The sequence below is a fragment of the Leptinotarsa decemlineata genome, unplaced genomic scaffold, assembly GCF_025532065.1.
Source record: "Leptinotarsa decemlineata unplaced genomic scaffold, Ldec_3_MD MMD2_tig00026314_RagTag_RagTag, whole genome shotgun sequence".
Lineage (NCBI taxonomy): Eukaryota > Metazoa > Arthropoda > Insecta > Coleoptera > Chrysomelidae > Leptinotarsa > Leptinotarsa decemlineata.
The window spans coordinates 15,063,770-15,083,775 of NW_027412684.1; the positions used below are offsets into that span (position 1 = coordinate 15,063,770).

At 34.6% G+C, this 20,006-nt stretch overlaps 2 protein-coding genes across 3 annotated transcripts in view; both read right to left on the reverse strand.

Moving 5' to 3' along the window:
* LOC111512496 (uncharacterized) overlaps positions 1 to 20,006 on the reverse strand; it is a 208,887-nt gene that overhangs the window by 11,912 nt on the left and 176,969 nt on the right. The gene's annotated exons all lie outside the window — the stretch shown is intronic.
* LOC111512495 (Protein interacting with Ttk69 and Sin3A) overlaps positions 1,882 to 20,006 on the reverse strand; it is a 33,065-nt gene continuing 14,940 nt past the window's right edge. The window contains exons 2-4 of one of the 2 annotated variants that reach the window (XM_023168629.2): positions 8,450 to 8,713; positions 7,008 to 7,288; positions 1,882 to 5,362 (exon numbers count right to left, since the gene is read on the reverse strand). In XM_023168629.2, coding sequence (XP_023024397.1) covers positions 5,237 to 5,362; positions 7,008 to 7,288; positions 8,450 to 8,713 — 671 coding nt within the window. In that variant the 3' untranslated portion in view covers positions 1,882 to 5,236. Of the gene's footprint in view, positions 5,363 to 7,007; positions 7,292 to 8,449; positions 8,714 to 20,006 lie in introns of both variants that reach the window. The other variant, XM_023168628.2, reaches the window with a different exon arrangement.

The following is a 20,006-nucleotide window of genomic DNA, read 5'->3' on the forward strand; positions in this document are numbered from 1 at the left end:
CGAAATGAAATTTACGTACGGAAAAGTTGACAGGAAAAGCATTCTCATTGAACGTCATGAAATAATAGCATGGAGAAGAAACTATCTAAGAAAAATTGACGAATTTCGGAAGCTCAAAAAAAAAATTGTACTTCATGGACGAGACATGGGTTAACCAAGGACGTACGGTCAAAAAAGTATGGCAGGATGGTAATATAACAAGTGCAATATATTTGTATATGTAACTTTTATTCATAGAGGTTGTCAGACTTTCGCGGCCAGAGTCTACTAAATTGGTCATTTTTTAGGAGAGATTAATTATATAATCAAGTACAATACTCAATTTTTTTCTGGGTCTGAGAATCATGTGCCCAGAGTGGATATAATTCGCCAATAATGACAGCCTTCTGTATTTGCCCAGTCAAGATTTCTGCCTTCGTGCGGCAAGAAAGCATGATCTTAAGATTCGAGAGTAGAGATGGTATTATTCCATCAAGGACTCCAATAATCAGAACAAGCATCTTAACATAGTGGTCTGTGGGGTTCGAAAAGAAAATCACGATACTTCATCTGTTTTTGCTTCTCTTTTCGGACAAATTCGTCTCACCGGGAGCTCAAAACCCGACGACGAATTTCGTCTTGCACGAATGTTATTAGCTTGTGTGAGCCCGAGGGTGGGGAATGAGACAAGGTGCAGGCCCTGCATCTTGTGTCAGAAACCTCTATACCCATCATGCGACTGCGGTGAAGACACCATTCTAGCAGGCCATAATGAAACCCTCATTTTCCGACTTCAGTCCACTTGACCTGAGGGAAAGCGAAGGACAGGCGATTTGATAAGACGTGGTCTTCAATGACATTGGCTTATACTTTTGTTGCTACAGGAGTGAAGTGATCTCTGCGGCTTTTATGTGGGGCTGTTGCTGAACGGGTTATAATAATTATTATTATCATTATTCAATCCGACCTTTTACATCAGACATGGTCAGAGGTCCGCTTTCAACTTTGGAAATGGAAGTACTTTCCAAAAAGCTAGCAATGAGTGCTGGCGAAATGTCAGGAAGAAATTCCATATGGCAAGCCCTTAAACCTGACAAAATATAGTGATATACAGTTGGACCACAGTGGATGACGTTTTTCAATCGTATGACAATCGTTCACAACTGTAAATACTTTACATGCACAGTTCTTCATAAAAAAAGTTAGGTTGATCGAAGCGCTAGTCCCATTGTTTCATTTTCATTAACTTGTCAACTTATATATATATACGTAAGGACGATGGAAGAATATAATATAATTTCGAATGTAATGTAATATAATTTTGCATATCTGAAAATGACAATCATAGATATGTATAAGCAGATATTATTAATGACGCATTATATATAAAACTCAGAAGTAAGATTACCCTGATAATAATTTCAATATCTTGATATACCATAAGAACAATAAAAACTCACAGCAGATTATAAATGTACCAACAATGGATAAATGGAGGAGCAGCGGACCACGAGATATATTTTCAGTCAACTCCATATAGAACACGTCTTCATAAGGGAATATGTTATCACCTTTTTTTATTCAGATAAATAATTCTGTTGTAATATATGTTTATGACGAACGTATCATATTTTTTTTTTATTTTTCATCAATCTAAAACATGAAATTATATTGTTTTTAATTGTGAATTGATGGTTATCCGTACTCCATGCCGACTGTATCTGGAACTCTGTTCTCAACCGAGTAAGTAATTAACAAATCTTCTTTTTTATTTTATGATTCAAAAAGTACATGATATACATAAAGAGAAACGCGCCATGAAAGACAGTGTTTTTGTTCTGGTGTGAGAAAATAATTTTCTTCAGATACAAAAGGAGAATAGGAAGGTAAATACAAACAACATTTTCGACATAGACATACTCTCAATTTATTTGACACCAACTAACAGCATAGATTGTACAAGCTTTTAAACAAATGAATGTCAGTTGTTATACAAATCAACAACTACAATATACAAATCTGACATTGTCAATACCGCTTAGATCTGTGCATACACTATCACAAATTTTAAAACTCTCAGTTACATAATATATCCATTTACTCTAAATTAGGGCCGGTATACAAATACAGGAGTTGGAACTCCGCTGTAAGATAAAGGACAACTCTATAAATCCTTTCAATATCAAAGTCTAGTTGGTTGTGAGGATAAAGAAGTGAATACGCCACAAAATCAACCGAATTTAAACCTCAATAACAAACATTTCTGACTAGTTTTGTTTTTTTGAATTTTGATGAAGTTTAAATGATGGATCTCCTTCTTTATCTACATCCTCATCCATTTTGCAATAGACATACCTTCAAGGTTTTCCTAACAGGATCTTTTGTCCAATTCTAAAAATATCTGTCACGTCTCTTCTGGTCGTATTAACAGTCATTGCCAAGTTTAGGGAGTGTTAACGATAAAAACAAGATCAGAACTCACTGAACTTAGATATGTTGTATCAATTCATGGAAAGGTGTAACGCAAAAACAGTATTTCACATGTAGAAGAAAATATTTGCAGTACAACAAACGTATATCCTTCGTAAGTCTGTATGATCGGTGGACATATCTAACAGAATCATACCGGTGGCTACTTTTTTGACGCTCACCAATGGGACCTCCATCAATGGGATGGAGAGGGGTTGATTATAAAAAACTTACAATGTGCTACAAATTAAAATTCAAAAAATGTAAACTGTCACGCAGATAACTGTGTCTAACCTATTTTCCAGGCTTGTGGACGGTTGTTTCCAGGTTTCAATGACATATTTCGTCTATGAGTGCAGTAGACATTATTACCAAAGGCAATGGGCAAAAAAGTAGTACTTCTTTTTGTCGTATGTAGTATGTGCTTCCTTCATCAGTACCTACTTAGCATTTTTGTGAGGACGGCGTACATTGCCTTATTGCTTTTGATATTGCTATCAGCGTTGTATAAAATGTTAGGCAAAAAAACTGCAGACTATGCCCAATAAAGCCAGAAAATAGCTTTGACATAATACTCCTCAAGTTTCTTATAATTTTTCTTGTCATTTTTTTGGGTTTTCAACCTTCCACAATACAAAAAATCATCAAATATATGTGAATAAATGAAAAAATGCTCTGAAAAGTTCACCTGGAAAAGTTACTGCGTAATATCAACCAATGTAGAGTGTACAAATTGTCAGTAATTGAACTCTTCAGCAGTATTTATAACGCAGTAACTTTTGGGGCGAACTTTCCACTGTACCCTTTATTTCACTTTAGCAGATTATCTGTTGATTTAACTGAATTTATGTTCTCTTTTTCTCCTTTTTTTTTGTTCCATATGATTTACGAGATCCCAGCGGTAAACACCAAAAAATTATCAATCCTGCACACAGATCTTATTTCCAGGATAGATTTCCATATATCTTGAAACTTAACATAGAAGTAACTATTATGGCCAAACTTTTATCAGATTTGCAGATCGGGATATACATATAGTACATAAGTGAATGATAATCATTTGAGACCATTTTCAAAGTTTAAAAAAATACCCCAAAGGTCTAATATGTCCAAGGTGTTGACAAATGTAAAAAAGACGATGGGATACAAAATCTACAGAGGCGGATTTATCATTTGTTTCTTGGAAATCATGACTTTAAAACTTAAATTTCGACTAAAATCTCGAAATGTGGACTTTATTCTCGTAATTTTGAGTTAAAACTGAAAATTTCAACTTTAATCTCGAAATTATGACTTTAGCCTCAAAATTACGAATTTAATATCGAAATTACAACTTTAATCTCGAAATCACGACTTCAATATCAAAATTAAAGTAAAATTTCGAGATAAAATCGAAATTTCGTGTTTCAAAGTCGAAATTTCGTGTTTCAAAGTCGAAATTTCCAAGCAAAAAATAATAAGAACATGTGGTCCTTCTGCGCTTTCGTAGAAATCAACATAAGAATTGGCATTCAAAGAAGTCTTCAAACAAAACAACAGTCTGAAATGTTAACGGGAGGATGGATCATAGAAGTTTGAACCATTCTTCCAGTCATGATGCCACATTCGCAAATGACAAGACAGAAGTGAACGTAAGATATGAAAACTTAAATCAAGTTGGTCGGTTATTTCCAATAAAGACTCTTTAGAGTATGTATCATTATATACAAAGTCTGTACAATGAAATCTGGTGATCCTTTCGTTTGCAGAAGCTTTCAGTGAGAAAAGAGTATACGCTTCAAAGTATACTCCTCACTAATGGCCAAAACAAACTATATATAGTACCATTAATATTACATGCGGTATGGTATAATGTACAAGATAAAATGGTGCGCAAAAAGTCGTTACCAATAGATACGAGTTATCAGCTAGTAACGGCGATATGCGTACCATTCGACACAGTTATGTTATCATGAAAAAATTTTAAATATCGTTCTTAAATTACCAGCGAGTTTTGTAGTTCCTATTAATGAAGTTGTTCAACTTCACGTTTTGACTAGTGTACTTCCCATAAATAAAGCAATGGCCCAAATGTACCACGAAATAATAGTCTAAGAACGGCATTTTCAAACCTGACTCGATTCTCATGTCGTTTAAAATACCCTCAGCTGATGAATATACAATATTTACAGCTTCTCCAAGTATATATTCCAAAGTATAAATTATATACTTTTTCCAATAAATAATTCCAGTAACAGACAACTAGACAACTAAATACTTTTTCAAAATATTTTTTGACTACTAGTTGTGCATATATTATGTGAATAGAAAAATCTATCAACTAAACTTCTAAACGATAAATATATTTTGTACAATTTCAAATTCCATTTTATGTACAATATTTACAAATAAAGTGAAAGTTAACTGAAATTATCCACAAACAATTACAGGACGAGAAGATATCGACTCAAATAAAATGAAAACTCTAACATTTCAATATAACTTCTTCCGAGACGTTTGTAATTCTACCTGATCTTATTTACAAATTCGGCGATGCTAGCCAATTTATAATTCGGTAGTTGTACAATCATAAGACGGATTCGTGGACTCTTCGTCCACCGTAAAACTAATATTTCAACACAGCCATCTTCTTTCCAATGTACACGCCTTTCCTTTCAGGCAAACTGTTAAAATCCGACATCTTTTTTTTTCGACCTTTCGCCAGTTTTCTACAATTTCATCTCTCCGCCAAGAGATACTCGATAGAAATCGAGATAAAGTGTCACCCTCAAGAGCGTGGTTATTCCGTTTAAGTTTCTTTTTCTTTCTTCACTTTATATTCCTCGCCCAGTATGGTAGCAATTTCGCCCTGCATAAAGGCCCACGGGACGTTGGAATTGGCTAAAGGACATTTTTCGCCACTTGGGCAATAAACCTGAAACAACAAAAAACTGTATAGCAAATGTAAAAATTGCTAGTGCTATTTTTTTTATACTGATATTGACGTTATTACAACATATATCAAGCTTACATGATATAACACTTACATTCTTCTTTACCAAAATGTTATCAAAAATTACCGAAATGTATACTTGACTTTGAAAAAAAATAATATACTATATATTTTTGACATAATATATACCTACGAAAATATGACGTCATCAACGCTTTTTTCAAATGGATACCTGAATTATGATACCCGAGTTAAGAGGAATGCCTTGACGTCATTGAAGGAAATGGAATTTCGTCATAGTGTAACTCGTATTGGCAGTTATTCTAGGGTAATTAATTATAAATGGTTTGTCAAATCAAATATTTTTTCATTGTTGAATGTTTCATAACATTTTTCATTTGTGTCGTCAGTGTTCACTATGAATTTCGTTATAATAATGGCTGGATATCCTGAATTGCATAAAAAATTGTAAAAATAACATTTATGTAACTAATATTTGCAATAAAAAAGTTACTTTCCCAAAGAAGATTATCAAACCATCTAATTCTGAAGTATCCATATCATTGAGTTATGATCCAGAAGAACCAATAAAATATTGTTATTATTGATAGCTGATAATTCGACTTAATATAATTCGAAAGATAAAGTAGACATACCATAACAGGTTAATTGGAAAAACGTAATTGGGAAGAAAAATAAAAAAATTAAATGAATACTTTTCAAAATAGGGAAATAGTAGTTTCAAACTTGAAAGAAATACTGAAAACAAACAATTCAATAATAGCTGAAAATTCAACTATGGAAATGAGGTAATAGTGTTGAAAGATGTATCAAATGTATAAGGTACACTTTATATTTTGTAAAAAGATTATTAGTTTCGAATATCTACGTAATTATAACTACTAAATAGAAAAAATAGATCGCCTGTAACCCACATTATTTCAAATTTGGCGCTATTTCCCCTCCGATGACGTCATAAAGATGGTGCCTTGTATACTCAGCCTGCTGATCTCAAAAACATACCATGAGGTGTGCCAATTTGCAAATTGGTACAGGGTAGGTAACAATACAGAAGGTGTTTTGAAAATTCAATTAGAATATTATATGTTCCTGTAATTTTCACAAAATAATATATGAAAAATGAATGTAATAAAAATTACATGACACCCTCTACGAGGGTGTCATTCCTATCATTTTGGTCCATCAAATGATGATATGGGTTGCCCATTGAAAGAAATTTCCATTTTTGATAACGTGAAAATTGAAAAAATGGGATATTCCCTTGAAAAAATCGGTGAAGAAGTCGGTACTAGAGTAAGGCTGCTCTTCTTTCGGAAATTTTCAATAATATTGTTTATTTAAAGAATGTAAACTTTCACGGCCAGAGATAACTGTGTGATAGATATTTTCCAAGTTTTGTGGCCGTGGTCTGCAGGTTTTTATGCCTGACGTTTCGTCTACTACTGCAGTAGACTTGTCGTTTCCTCAGAACGACGGAACCACGGCCAAAAAAAAACGGAAAATAGCTTGCACATTGTTTATTTGACTCAAAATGAATTCAAAATAGTCAATTTTCAGAAAATAGGTACAGAAGTTTCTCGTACCCGAATTCGTGAGAAAAACTTACCTCAGATCCAGCTCCTTGCCTCTTGATGCTATCCCTGCTGCAGGGAAAGCAGAACTTGTGGTACGGTACAGAGGGACACTGAACGAAATGGGTATCTTCTAGTCTTTCCTGGCAAAGGGTGCACTTCAGGGTGACTGGTGTTGCGGGAGTTGATGCCACACTTTCGCCATTCGTAGACAAAGATTCGGTATTACCTACTGTCATAGCACCAGCTTCAGTGGACGTAACAGTAGTAGAAGACACATGCCGTGACCCTGAGGATCTCCTGCCGCTGGACGACCCTGCTGAAACCAAAAAGATGTGACGTAAGTTGCAAGTTGTACGCCTGCACAAATATCTTATAATGCATATTACAGAACGGACGACCAAACAGTCAGCATGTAGCACGTAGAATGAGAGTGATCTCGACTCTATATCATGATAAACAATAAATGACTTTTTTTAATCGGTTAACCTTCTGACCACAATCTCAAAATTGGAAACTAGTATTACTGATAATAAATACTGTCAAAAAATCGTCGTCTGGCAAATGGACTATTAATGTCAGTTGTTGTGGCACCGTTTGGAACCAGACTTCTAAATCTCAACACGATTGCCCCAAAATAATGATGAAAACGGATGATGCATTAACGAATGATGAATTAGAATCAGCTTGATTTTCCACAAATTTAAATTTGAACAAAAAAATAATATGTTAGAACTCCTTCTATGTACAAATGTACATTCTCTAGAACTAGATCATCATTCTGGCCATTACTGTTCCTGTGTTCGTGAGTCTCACTAATTCAAATTTTATGACTATTTAGTGGGTATCGGCCGGTGTTATTGATTTATTTTACCTTTATATAGGCTGTTCATATTACCAATATTGATTTTAGTATATTCACATATGGTTTGTTTCTTCTTCTACCATTTGTTTCAAATGAATGAATGGTACGTTATTCGTCACAATAAGTCCTTTTATTTCAAACAAAACTATTGATGCAGGCCAAAAAAATCGGTCAACTATTTGAATATGAAATTCCAGATGTATGCCTTTGAATCGAAAAAGCATTATATTAACAAAGAAATAAATGACTCGTGACTTCCATTCAAGACTGGCGATCCAAGTTGTTTTGAATGATTCTTTTGTTGAAGGAAATACACGTGCAAAACTATCAATTATATTCAGCAAAAGAACACAACAGCATATTTTATGTGAGGAGTTCTACAGTCTCGTTTTTATTTTGCGATATAGCAGTTTCAGATCTGAGTCTGTCTTCCGATGAAGAATCTGTTTTTTTTGCTAAAAACCGATCTACACTCGGTTACTTCAATATACATTGGAGAGGGTTGCAATAGGCTGATAGACACGGACACGACTTATTCACAACCAATTCGAACTACGACACAAAGCTGTGCTTCCTTCGTGCTTCGGAAACAAATATAATTTGGAAACTCACCTGAAGAATTCGGGGAGTGCTGAGATCCTCTCGATGCTGATCTGGGAGCCACGTTCGTGGGAGGACTACCCCCTGTCGAACGGGGGCTGCCCGGGGGAAGATTATCCGCAACAGACATAAGAGCGGCCATTGGGCTTTGGCCGGATCCGGTGGTTGGTTGATTCTGTTGCGTTGTACCGGCTACGTTGGCTTCTGGCGGAGAGCCTGTCCTGTTCAGGGGTGAACTGGACGTAGTGCCATTTGTGTTTGATACTGATACCGAAGCTAAAACAATGTTAATGGTAATTCAATTAATATTATGAAGTTCAAAGATGATGAGATGGTTTCTGTAGGTATTCTGTAGGTATTCGAGTTCCTTACAAATGAAAAGCTTGAGGTCAATAGCTTTTTCACTTGAAGTTCCAATTCTGGATGATATCTGATTGATGATACAAAAAGAGGAAAGAGGCAGAAGTAGAAGAAGAGACGCAAAAACAAGAGAGCTATTAACAAAAAATGTATGTTTTAACAATTCAGTTGGTCAATTTTGAAAAACTGGTCAAAGATAAAATTTTGGAATCCAATAATTACTTTCAGCATATTAAGACGACATACCTAAAAAAATTGATATTTCTATTCTCGTATATAGAAATATCCCACAGCTTTTAAAAGTACTTTGATACGAATATCTTGAGAATTGTCTAGTCATTCAGGAAGGTTTTTATCTTACTTTCCCGGCTCTACAGTGATAAAATAAAGACAACAGACCTGCTAGGTCAGTGACTAATACAAACAACATATTTGAGTGCGTTGAAGGAGGTTTCCTAAAATAAAGCGCTTCACTTTGAAGCGCAAAGAAGACTGCTAATGTGACGGCATTTTCAATGGAATCTGCAGAGATATATTCTTATATGAATTTATTATCATTCAATGAATCTTTTGTGAATCAAACCCATCTTCAAGAGGTATGTGAATACCTCATTATACTATTTTTACCGAAACCATTATCAACTATACACTATTTCGCTAATGAAACTTGAATAATGCTCCAAAAAAGTATTTTAAGTAAATAGATCAAATTTGTTTAAGAGGATTGTACGGGGAGTAAGTAGTTACAATAATAATGGAATGTTTTACTTGAACTGATCGGTTGTTAATAATATTTTCAACGATCAAGGTCATATAAATACCAGTTTTAGTCACGTTTGAACAAGTTTCTATTTCGAAACCGCAAAAATTGAACGCTTGAACGCCATTACAATATCACGTTTCAGTTTGGATTTACAACAATATGGTAACCTTCTTCTAACAGTTCAAAAACGTGAGGCCATTTACAAAATATTGAATAGCGAATTAATTTCGTCAGCTTTGGTAAGATTTTTAATATTTTCCATTTCATCAATCCTGATGACGACTCAATGATGTCTCAGTTTGTCCAATCCAAGATTTTTTTCTGAGAGGTGATTCGTCTTCACATATATATATATATATATATATGTTTGTAACTCTCCTTGCTTGATCTATTCGCGGGCAGATAGCGCTGTACGCAACCTCCTTGATATATCGACATTATTACTTGATCTAATCACGGGCAGATGGCGTTATACATAACCTTAATATAATTCAAACTCAGTTTTGATGTATTTCTTCATTTGAAAAAAGTATTTTTTCATTACCACGCGCGCCTGCTGCCTTATTTGTTGCCCTCCTTTGCGCGCTTGCTGCCTTCCTTGGGCTTGGTAGCTGATTTTCAGGCTCCATAATCAGAAAATATCAATGGTCATTTTTCTAAACAATATACGGCTGATTGATCCCACAGTTTAGATAAAATGAATATAGTTTAAAAAGACTAAAAAACACGCTTTTATAGCATACGAAACTAAAAAATGAAAAAAAAAATTGTTCGAAAAACTTAAAAATCATGCTTTTAAAGAACATCGAACTAAAAAGTTACAAATATATTTTTTAAATGAGCTTAAAACAATAACTAACGAAAAATACTAGTAGATATTTTTGTGAAAAAAGCGTTCGATCTTCTTTAAAAGCGTGTTTTTTAGTTTTTTAACTATATTCATTAAGATTCTGATCTGACAACGTTTTTAGGTTATGTTGACATCCTGCTTAGTCAGTGCCATGTTCCACCAGCTACTATGTGTAACCTAATTAACACTTGAGGCAACGCAACATTACAAATTCGTCATCAAGTTGTGCAACTAAATAAGTAAAAATTTGGACCAAGCAATGAAAACGTAACCAGGTGAATACATGCTTCTATTTTTGAAATTCGCTAACCAGTAAAAATATGTCATTATTTTACATCAATTGCATAAACTCGGCATTTAATAATCATTCTGTGAATGTATTTTTTACACTCCATTATGCTCCAATATTTCTCAAAACTATTTACAATTTAAGGTTGAAATTTATAATTACGTCATAAAATGCATACTTGAAACTTTATTGTTTCATCTTCAGGGCTGTCAAGTATAAGAACAAGGCATACATAATAAAATCGGATTCTAGAATGATGTTTTGTTGAAAACAAAATAAATTATGTTTCTAAAATAGCAATCGTTGAAAAATAATAAAACGCTTCGAACACTTATGTTGTGATTCACATTACGTAGTAATCAGTTTTGAAATATTGTGATTTATCATATATTCATCAATACCTCCTCGTATATCTGTATGCAGATATTTGACGTAGTTGTTCTAGAAGCGCTCCTTCAAAAGACAAATAGAGCGCGAAGGTTATATTTTGACCATCTTCTGAGTAGATGATACAATGGCACTTGAAACTTTGAACCCATCTCGGGCGATAAAATAATAATAAGTTTCTTAAAATAAAATACAATAATATAATAATAGTGCACTTTCATTCAGAGATATTTCGAATAAACAAGTATCCACTAAGGCAGTGCCTGTGCGTGGGTGATTTACTTATTCCAAATATTGACAATAATTAGTACACTTCAAAATAGGGCTCAGTTGCATTTCTATATGAGAGTTATATGTATAAAATCATGTATAATTCACTAAAATGTTTGTGACATAATAAAATTGTAGTCAATTTAATAAAATTAGGCTAATGAGCCTTACACACAATTATTGAAACATAAATATCATAACATAGGTAACGAACATCAATAATCAACAAAATAAAATATATGGAATATTCTAATATTCAAACAATGAATGGATAGCCTTACGTTCTAAAGAAAGAATATAATGTTTAGTCTTTTTTTTGAAGGAGTATATGTTTGAGACTTCTTTGTTTTCCGTCGGCAAAAAGTTATAAAATTTACTAGATAAAAAAGAATGATTTCTCTGTCCTATTTTCTTTCTGACTGGTTTCGTTTTCAGAGAATTATTCGCTTTCAGACGAGTTTGGTAGTTATGGCTGATGAGTGGGAGATTAAATCTGTTTTTGAATTGTCTTATCACAATTTCATAGTAATAAAGCTGACGCAAATCAAAGACTTCCGTTTCTGCAAATAGTAGGTCGGAGGAATACCTCATTGGTTTGGATGATATAATTTTCAAAAATATTTTTTGTATTACTTCAAGATTCTGCAAGTGAGCATTCGTTGCTGCCCCCCAAGCTAGAATACCGTAAGTAAGTCGTGTTTCCACTAATGATTGATAAAGAATTTTGAGATATTTGAAATCCAGTATTTGCTGAAAGAATTTGAACCTGTATAGGAGAGAACGTAGAGTTTTACAGACTTGCACCAGGTGTTTATCCCATCTAAGATGACAATCCACTATTATGCCCAGATATTTCGCATTATTGGCTCTTTTAATCGTAATAGTTTCATCCGAGCTTATATCAATTTGTAACTTATCGTAGTCCGGGAGGCCACTGACGTAACAAGAAAATGGAACGAAACAGGTTTTTTCATAGTTTATTGAAAGTACTTTTTGTCCAAAACATTTAATTAAATTTGCCATATCTTTTTCTGCCATATGCAAGAATTGATAATTTCGTAATATACTACATGAATTATAAAAATTGATTTTTTTTAAGTTTTCAAGGTAGGACCTCGTTAATCCTGAGCTTGCACAAGTTCAGTCTTTTGAGAGTTGTCGTACGTAGGAGGGCGATAGTTAGTGATGGGATCAAAATGCGCGGACCCTATCATTTGGATAGTAGATTTGATAATAGATCTATTCGTGCAGGATACTACCAAGTTTGAAGGTTAAAAAATCTGAAACTAAGTGAATGGTCTTGTAGCAAACAGATCAAGTAACGAAAAATATACAGATAGGGTTTAGTTTTTCAACACTATTGCATAACCATCAAATGTGTATTGCGGTGAGCTATTACAGGGTAATTTCCCCTGTGGCATCAAAAATCCATTCAATTACTTCATTTTTTTTTTTCGGAAGACCAAAGGTCTGCGTCCAAAGACAATTAGTGTTATTACGAGTTGCCAACCCCAATAAGTAACTAGGTAGTTATGAATGGGTGAGCATAAAAAAAGAATGAAAAAAATGATCATGTTTAACAATGGTACGTAATCAATTAATTTTACACATGCTTTCTTATTGTACTCCACAGTTTGAATGAAATAGGTAAGAAACATCAGTATTCAAGAAAAAATCTAATATTTCTTTTGAATAGGGGGCCTGAGTAGACGTTTTTGTTACAACCGTATTTTTAACGAATTCACCACCTCGTGAATTTTCGAAAGTTGGATCTGTTTCTCTTCATCTGAATGTACTCGAAATTAGATAATTCGCAAAATGCGAAGCAGAAAAACATTGCATGCAACCTTTTTACCTAGACCAACTGAATTAACATTCATTGGCAACGTCGCACAAGCGAACGGATCGCCAAAGCACCGGCAACGTCGCGCGTGACGCCGTTTCCGTTGAGGCGACGTGCTGTTAAAAATACGCAACCGGGAAAAAACTGCTGCTGCGGTCGCATTCCCCTCGGCCGGACACGCCCGATCTGACCCGAGCCGATTATTGTCATCGGCGCTACGTCACTAGACGTGTACAGAAAAGGAGGTCACGTGAACGTTACACGTATCGATGCGCAACGCGTTTCGACGGCCGAGAATTCCCATTCGCCACGTCTGACCTCTTCGCGAACCTGCTAGCCTGGTAAAACAACATTGCGAAACGCTACTCACGACTCGCCGTGGCTTTTGCTGCTGCATCTTTGGCGAACGGAAAAATAAACAGGGTTGCCAAACTGACAGAAATTTCTGGAATTGTAAGCTATTTTACACTTGCATTAATCTATGAGTTTCCAGGAATTTGTGAGGAATTAGTTGATAATAATAAAAACTATAATGATAATGATAATTTCAATAACATTGAAGATCTCGGCTTGTCAAAGCACTTGACCTGTAGCAAAATATGGGTATGTTACAGGGTTGGATACAGAACTATTATTCTCATTTGAAATTTTTGGTTTTTTATTGAAAATTGTCTACGATTTGAACTTTTTCATACTATCCAAATAGTTGTTTTAACAACTGATGAACTGTAACAACTTCAAATTCTACACTAAGTAAATTTTATATCGTGATTATCAATTTCAACCTTCAATTAGGACAAAACAACTTTTTGACTTCCTTATTCTCCATCTTTATACTTTTTTGCGCAACGTGGAAAAAGGTAAAGCGGAAAATCGTGAATTTTAAAAATAAAATCAACTCTTCATTCAAAAGTCAGTTTACCGTTTTCATTTGTTTTCCAACTTATACCTATGAAATGCACTAATTGATAACGCATGTATTTTCTTTCATTTTCCCAATTATATTTCAGTAATTGACTGAATGATGTGTTGTTGGTGATACCCTAATGCAAAGTCGAGAATCTAAAAATACAAATAATAGTCCAGTAATTTTCCTACTTGCTCAATTATTTTTAATAGCAATGAAAAGGTCTGCAATAATTGTTATAAACTATTTGGTTTTTCCAATACATAACTAAATTTCCTGTATGCACCTTGGCAAAGTTATCGTTTGTTCGATTGTACTTTCGTCACTAGCAAAGTATAGTGATAAACTAAAATAACAACAGATGGCGCTACTAGTATCGAATCCTTCACAAAACGCGTGAACAAATTCCACAGCTGTCGGACTATTAGTTTGTGGGATAGAACATTTTGGGTGAAGAAAGTTTTGTAAGTTTGAAGAAAGCATTTTGTGTGTTGATGAAGCATTGTTTTTTGGCAAAAAAAACACTTTTGAAGCGAAGGCTTGGCTCTATAAACATTATTCGGGCTTTACACCAGAAAAACCAACCATTGAGAAGTGGTTTGCTAAGTTTAAACGAGGTGGAATGAGTACTGAAGAAGCTGTTACCGACGAAAACATCAAAAAAGTCCATAAAATAATGTTAAATGATGGCAAAGTGAAGTCAATCGATATAGTTGAGGCTCTAACGATATCTAAGTAACGTGTTAGACGTATCGTGTATGAATATTTTGGTATGCGAAAGCTCTGTTCAAAGTGGGTGCCACGCGAGGTCATAATCGATCAAAAACAACAACGAAGTGATGATTCTGAGCAGAAAAAGAAAGTGCTGATTTATCAAAACGATGCACCGTGTCACAAATCAATGAAAACGATGGCAAAATTGCCTGAATTGGAGTTCGAATTGCTTCCGCATCCACCGTATTTTCCAGATCTGATCCCCAGCAACTTTTTCCTGTTCTAAGACCTCAAGATGAATGCAGCTGGGAAGAGATTTAGCGCCGAGGAAGAGGTAATCGTCGAAACTGGGGCCTATTTTGAGGCTCAAGACAAATCGTAGTATAATAGTATATAGAAACAAAACCTTGACAACAAAGTTTTCGTTTTAATGAAAAAATGTTTTTGGCAAGATGTTTGCTAGAGTTTTCTGAGATGAATTGATTTAATCACATCTTAGTAAACATATTTATCAACTGAATCATCCAAACGAAAGGTAAAAAAGGACACCAGAATTTTCAATAAGATGGAAGTTTTGATAATCTCATTACCTAATTCTGATAGAATAAACACTGGTAAAGCCGAATTTTGCACCGAATGGGAAAACCAAAAATCTGAAAAAGTGTTAACCAAAGATTCTTCAAAAAACTGCAAAAACAAAAAGTTTCAATCAATTGACGTTGTACAAATCAAAAACCACTTCAATAGTACATCAAAAGGATATATATCGTCACGATCACAGACACATTGAAAAAATACATTTGGCTGAAACAATTCTACATAATATTTGTTTTAATGCACAATTATTTTCGAGAAAATTTAAAAACCAATAGCCCTTTGATAAATGAAGATGATTTCAATTCTCACACACACACAGAGTAAACAGCTGCCACTAATTTTACCGCCACTGATCTGTCAGTCCCGTATCCAGTGGGCGAGATTTTTTCAGTTGCCCCTATGATATATATATATACACACGTCTAGTAGGTATATAAAATATGTAGGTTAATTTTTCTCTCGTCTTTCCCATAAAGGAATTTCTATACCTCCAGACAGATGTTCCATTTCCTCTCGAGGTCAGCTGTTCGTTTATAGTAACGAAATAGATAATAACAACTTTGAAGCAACGGCGAAATGTGAACGGGCACCTGTACCTGTGCCTTCTGCTTATAGTTTTTTCACTACCTTGTCTTTAGGTCAGATGTTTCGAACGGATATAGACTTTCTTTGTTTCTCTCGGCATTTTCTACGACACACCTGTCGTGCGAAAAGAGAAAAATTATAGTTTGCTATGCAAACGAAGGATAATTTGCATCTTCTGCGTGCAAAATCAATCAATTTTTCTGTAAATTTGTCGCATCAATGAAATATCTTTCTCGAAAGTCTTCAAGAAACAGCTCTTATTTTGGTGATTTTGTTAATCCTTTGTTTTTTATATTAATTATATCAGAAACTTTTTGAAGCGGTGACAAAAATATTTATATAATTTCAATATACATATTTATTATGATGTATTATAAAAAAAAATTAAAAATTCCATACAAGTGTCGCAGGAAAGGTAAATTTTCGTTATGTGGACACCCGGCGATTTTGAAAAAATTTTTGACTGTACTTACGTATTTTGATGCGTAGATTACGAATCCGAAAGAAAAAAGCGGCGCTCTCCCTTATTTAAAAAGTTACGGCCCTTCAAAGTTCAGAAAAGGGCAACTTTTCAGCCTTCTTTTTCACTAAATAAACTATTTAAAAACACAAGCATTTATTCCTTTCTTTAACACTTTTCACTTCAATAATCAACATTTTTCTTATAAAAAACTCAATTTAAAAACGAATGCTTCTCCTGGTGACATTATTCTATTTTTAGGTTAGTTACTAGTGACATTTCAGAAAAAAGCAGTTGGTATTTGCCGTCGCCTACTATTTCAAATTCGTAATACACCACCAAAAACCAATTTACGATCTATATAATGAAGGTAAAAAACATTTGAATTACTTCAGGAATATGGATTGCATCAGTCGTACCAACCATATCATTAACCTTAAAAACGTAAAATACGGTGATATGTAACCAAAAAGCAGCTCCGTACATTTTTTAACATTTCTATAAGAAAAATGTTGATTATTGAAGTGAAAAGTGTTAAAGAAGGAGGAATAAGGTGTAAAGGTGACCTAGTGAATAAATGCTTGCGTTTTTAAATAGTTTATTTAGTGAAAAAGAAGGCTGAAAAGTTGCCCTTTTCTGAACTTTGAAGGGTCGTAACTTTTTAAATGAGGGAGAGCGCTGCTTTTTTCTTTCGGATTCGTAATCTACGCATCAAAATACGTAAGAACAGTCAAAAATTTTTTCAAAATCACCGGGTGTCCATATAACGAAAATTTACCGCAGGAAATACAATTTTTCATTAAATTGACTCAAATCTGGTTTCATCAATTTGTATATGTATTCGAGAATTATAAAATAATGAATTATCAACAATTGATATATATATATATATATATATATATATATATATATATTTATTTATTTATTCATAACATATATGTTCATAACTTTTTTTGTTACGTGGACATAGAACTCTCAAACAATTCATAATAGCCCACATAAACACAATAACATAATGAATATTTTACAAAAATTGTTATTCTACATAAAAAGCATACCTCAGTGTATAAGCAATATGAATTATTATTATTTTCTCGGTTTGAAATGTTTCTGATTTTAAAAATTCCTATTCCAATTTAAAAAATTCCTACGCCATCGTCTCACTGCGGACATTTTTAAAAACGCCAACCAACGCACGCTTTGATGTTTCATTGTTTGATAATTGTAAATGCGCATTCAAAGCGAAAAATTTACAGAAATTATCACATGTACTACCCACCCGCTCAACCCGCGCAAAAAGTCGATTCCGTCGTTGAACGATAGAGAAATATTGCGGTCAACATTTTTCAGATAACGCATAAAGTTTGGAATGTTTTCGAGTATACTTCACGATAGGTTTATCTCTCTTTTATCGCAGCTACTATGAAGTGAAATTGGGTGCATTTCGTGGAAAAATTAGTAAGATATGTGAAAGTAACTAGAGTAAGAGTGTACAATATATACGAGGGAAAACTAATCAACGTTGATCTATTCAAGAATACCTCCAGCTTGCTTCATGGTCGACAGTTCCTAAACATCAGATCATACTGGTGTTATCCTTCCAGACTTATCCTTACTACTTGAGAGCCGTTTGACTTGTTGTCCTTGAAAGTACCTGAAAACCACGGCAGCCTCATTGCGTCCCCCCCCCTCTTTTTTACGACACCCATTCCAACAATATTGTTAGCTTTACTGAATTGTACAGGTCACTTGCTAGATACATGGACTAAAAAGTCACGTGCCTAAAACATATATAGCACTAACGTTCTTGCATTCAACGCTTTTTCAGCTTTTCAACACTTTTTTTTGTTCTTTTCGAAACAATGGATCAAAAACAATTTCGTGTTTCAATTTTACACTGCTTCTTGAAGGAAAAAATGTCTTAAAAGTTAAATTAAACGTTGCTTTGCTGACTTCAAACGTGGTCGTAGACACACCGATGACGTAGAACGCAGTAGACGTCCAAATGAGGCAGTAACACCAGAAAACATAAAAAATATCAAAAGGACGTGTTGGCTCTATACTGCACGAGCATTTGACTATGAGAAAGCTCTGTTCTACGTGGGTGCCGCGTGAGCTCACTGTTGACCAAAAACAAGAACGTCTTGATGATTCTGAGCAGTGTTCGGCCATGTTTGAACATAAGAAACCTGAATCACTTCACTCCGAAATCAAAATGTGGACCCTCGTAAAACCCCGGAAGGTTATGGTCAACAGGGAATATTATATAGCGTTATTGGAGCATTTGAAAGTCGAAATTGCAAAGAAACGACTGCATATGCCAAAGAAAAAAATGTTGTTTCATCAAGACAACACACCGCAAATCAATGGCAAAATTGGGCTTCGAATTGCTTCCACGACCACCGTATTCACCAGGTTTGGCTCCCAGCGACTACCGGCTGTTCGCACACCTCAAAAAAATGCTCAACGGTAAAAAATTTCGCTCGAATGAAGAGGTTGCTACTCAAACTGAGGCCTATTTTGTGGCAAAAGATAAATAGTTCTACAAAAGTGGTAATGAAATGTGTGGCTCTTAATGGAGGTTACGTTGATAAATAAAGCTAATCTTGAACAAAGAAAAACGCGTTTTCTTTCTTAGGTGAGGGACTTTTCAGGTGTTATTTTGTCATTTCCTTCTGGACATGATTTGTTTGCATTTGTGATCTTGTTCCTCAACATTAGTTTAAAATACGGGGAACCATCTCTGTCTCTTTGTTAAATTGCCTGCAGCTAGAGTCTCCATCGTTCAGACTTGTTGAGGTATCCTCCTCTTGAAGATCCCTGCTTTGTTAAAACCGTTCTGGAGTTCTATTCCACTGCTGGTTGCGGTGGAGGGTCACTTTTGACCTATTCCCGTACGGTACCACAATAAAGACCCGATCCCTCCTAATTCGGTGTTTCCCCCATCATTAATAGATAAGAAAGATTGAAGACAACCTGTAACCTGCTTAGTTTGTTAATAGCGAAGGAATATTTATCTTCGGCCACCAGACCATTGAAGTTTACATTATAATGGGTTTAACGATCATGGTGGTTTAACGATCATGTCTGGTTTTAGCCAACCTGTCTTTTCGTAAGTGCCAACATTAGTGCTACTTCTGCATCTCTTTGTACTCTTTCTAGATGTTGGTTCCAGGTCAGCCCGGGATCTACAATCACTCCCAGATATCTGACCTTTCCCGAGAGGTTCTAGGCCCTCTGTTTTGGCCCTCTTGGCGATTGCTACTATGATCGATTTGAATGAGTTAATGATGAGCACTTGATCCTCGTTGATGTGCTGCAAAAACTAAATGGAATCGAAATACAAAAGAAAATGGTTTAGGCAGCTGAATACATCCAGATATAATTGAAAAAAAGCATAGGACTTGAAACATACAACTACAGGGAACTGGAAGGTACAAATTGAAATATAGTCGGTTCAAGTATATTCGTTTTCGAATATCAAATTTGAAGTAAAAATAAGCTATCATATCTAGTTGGAAAAATATTCACCTTTGTCCACGTT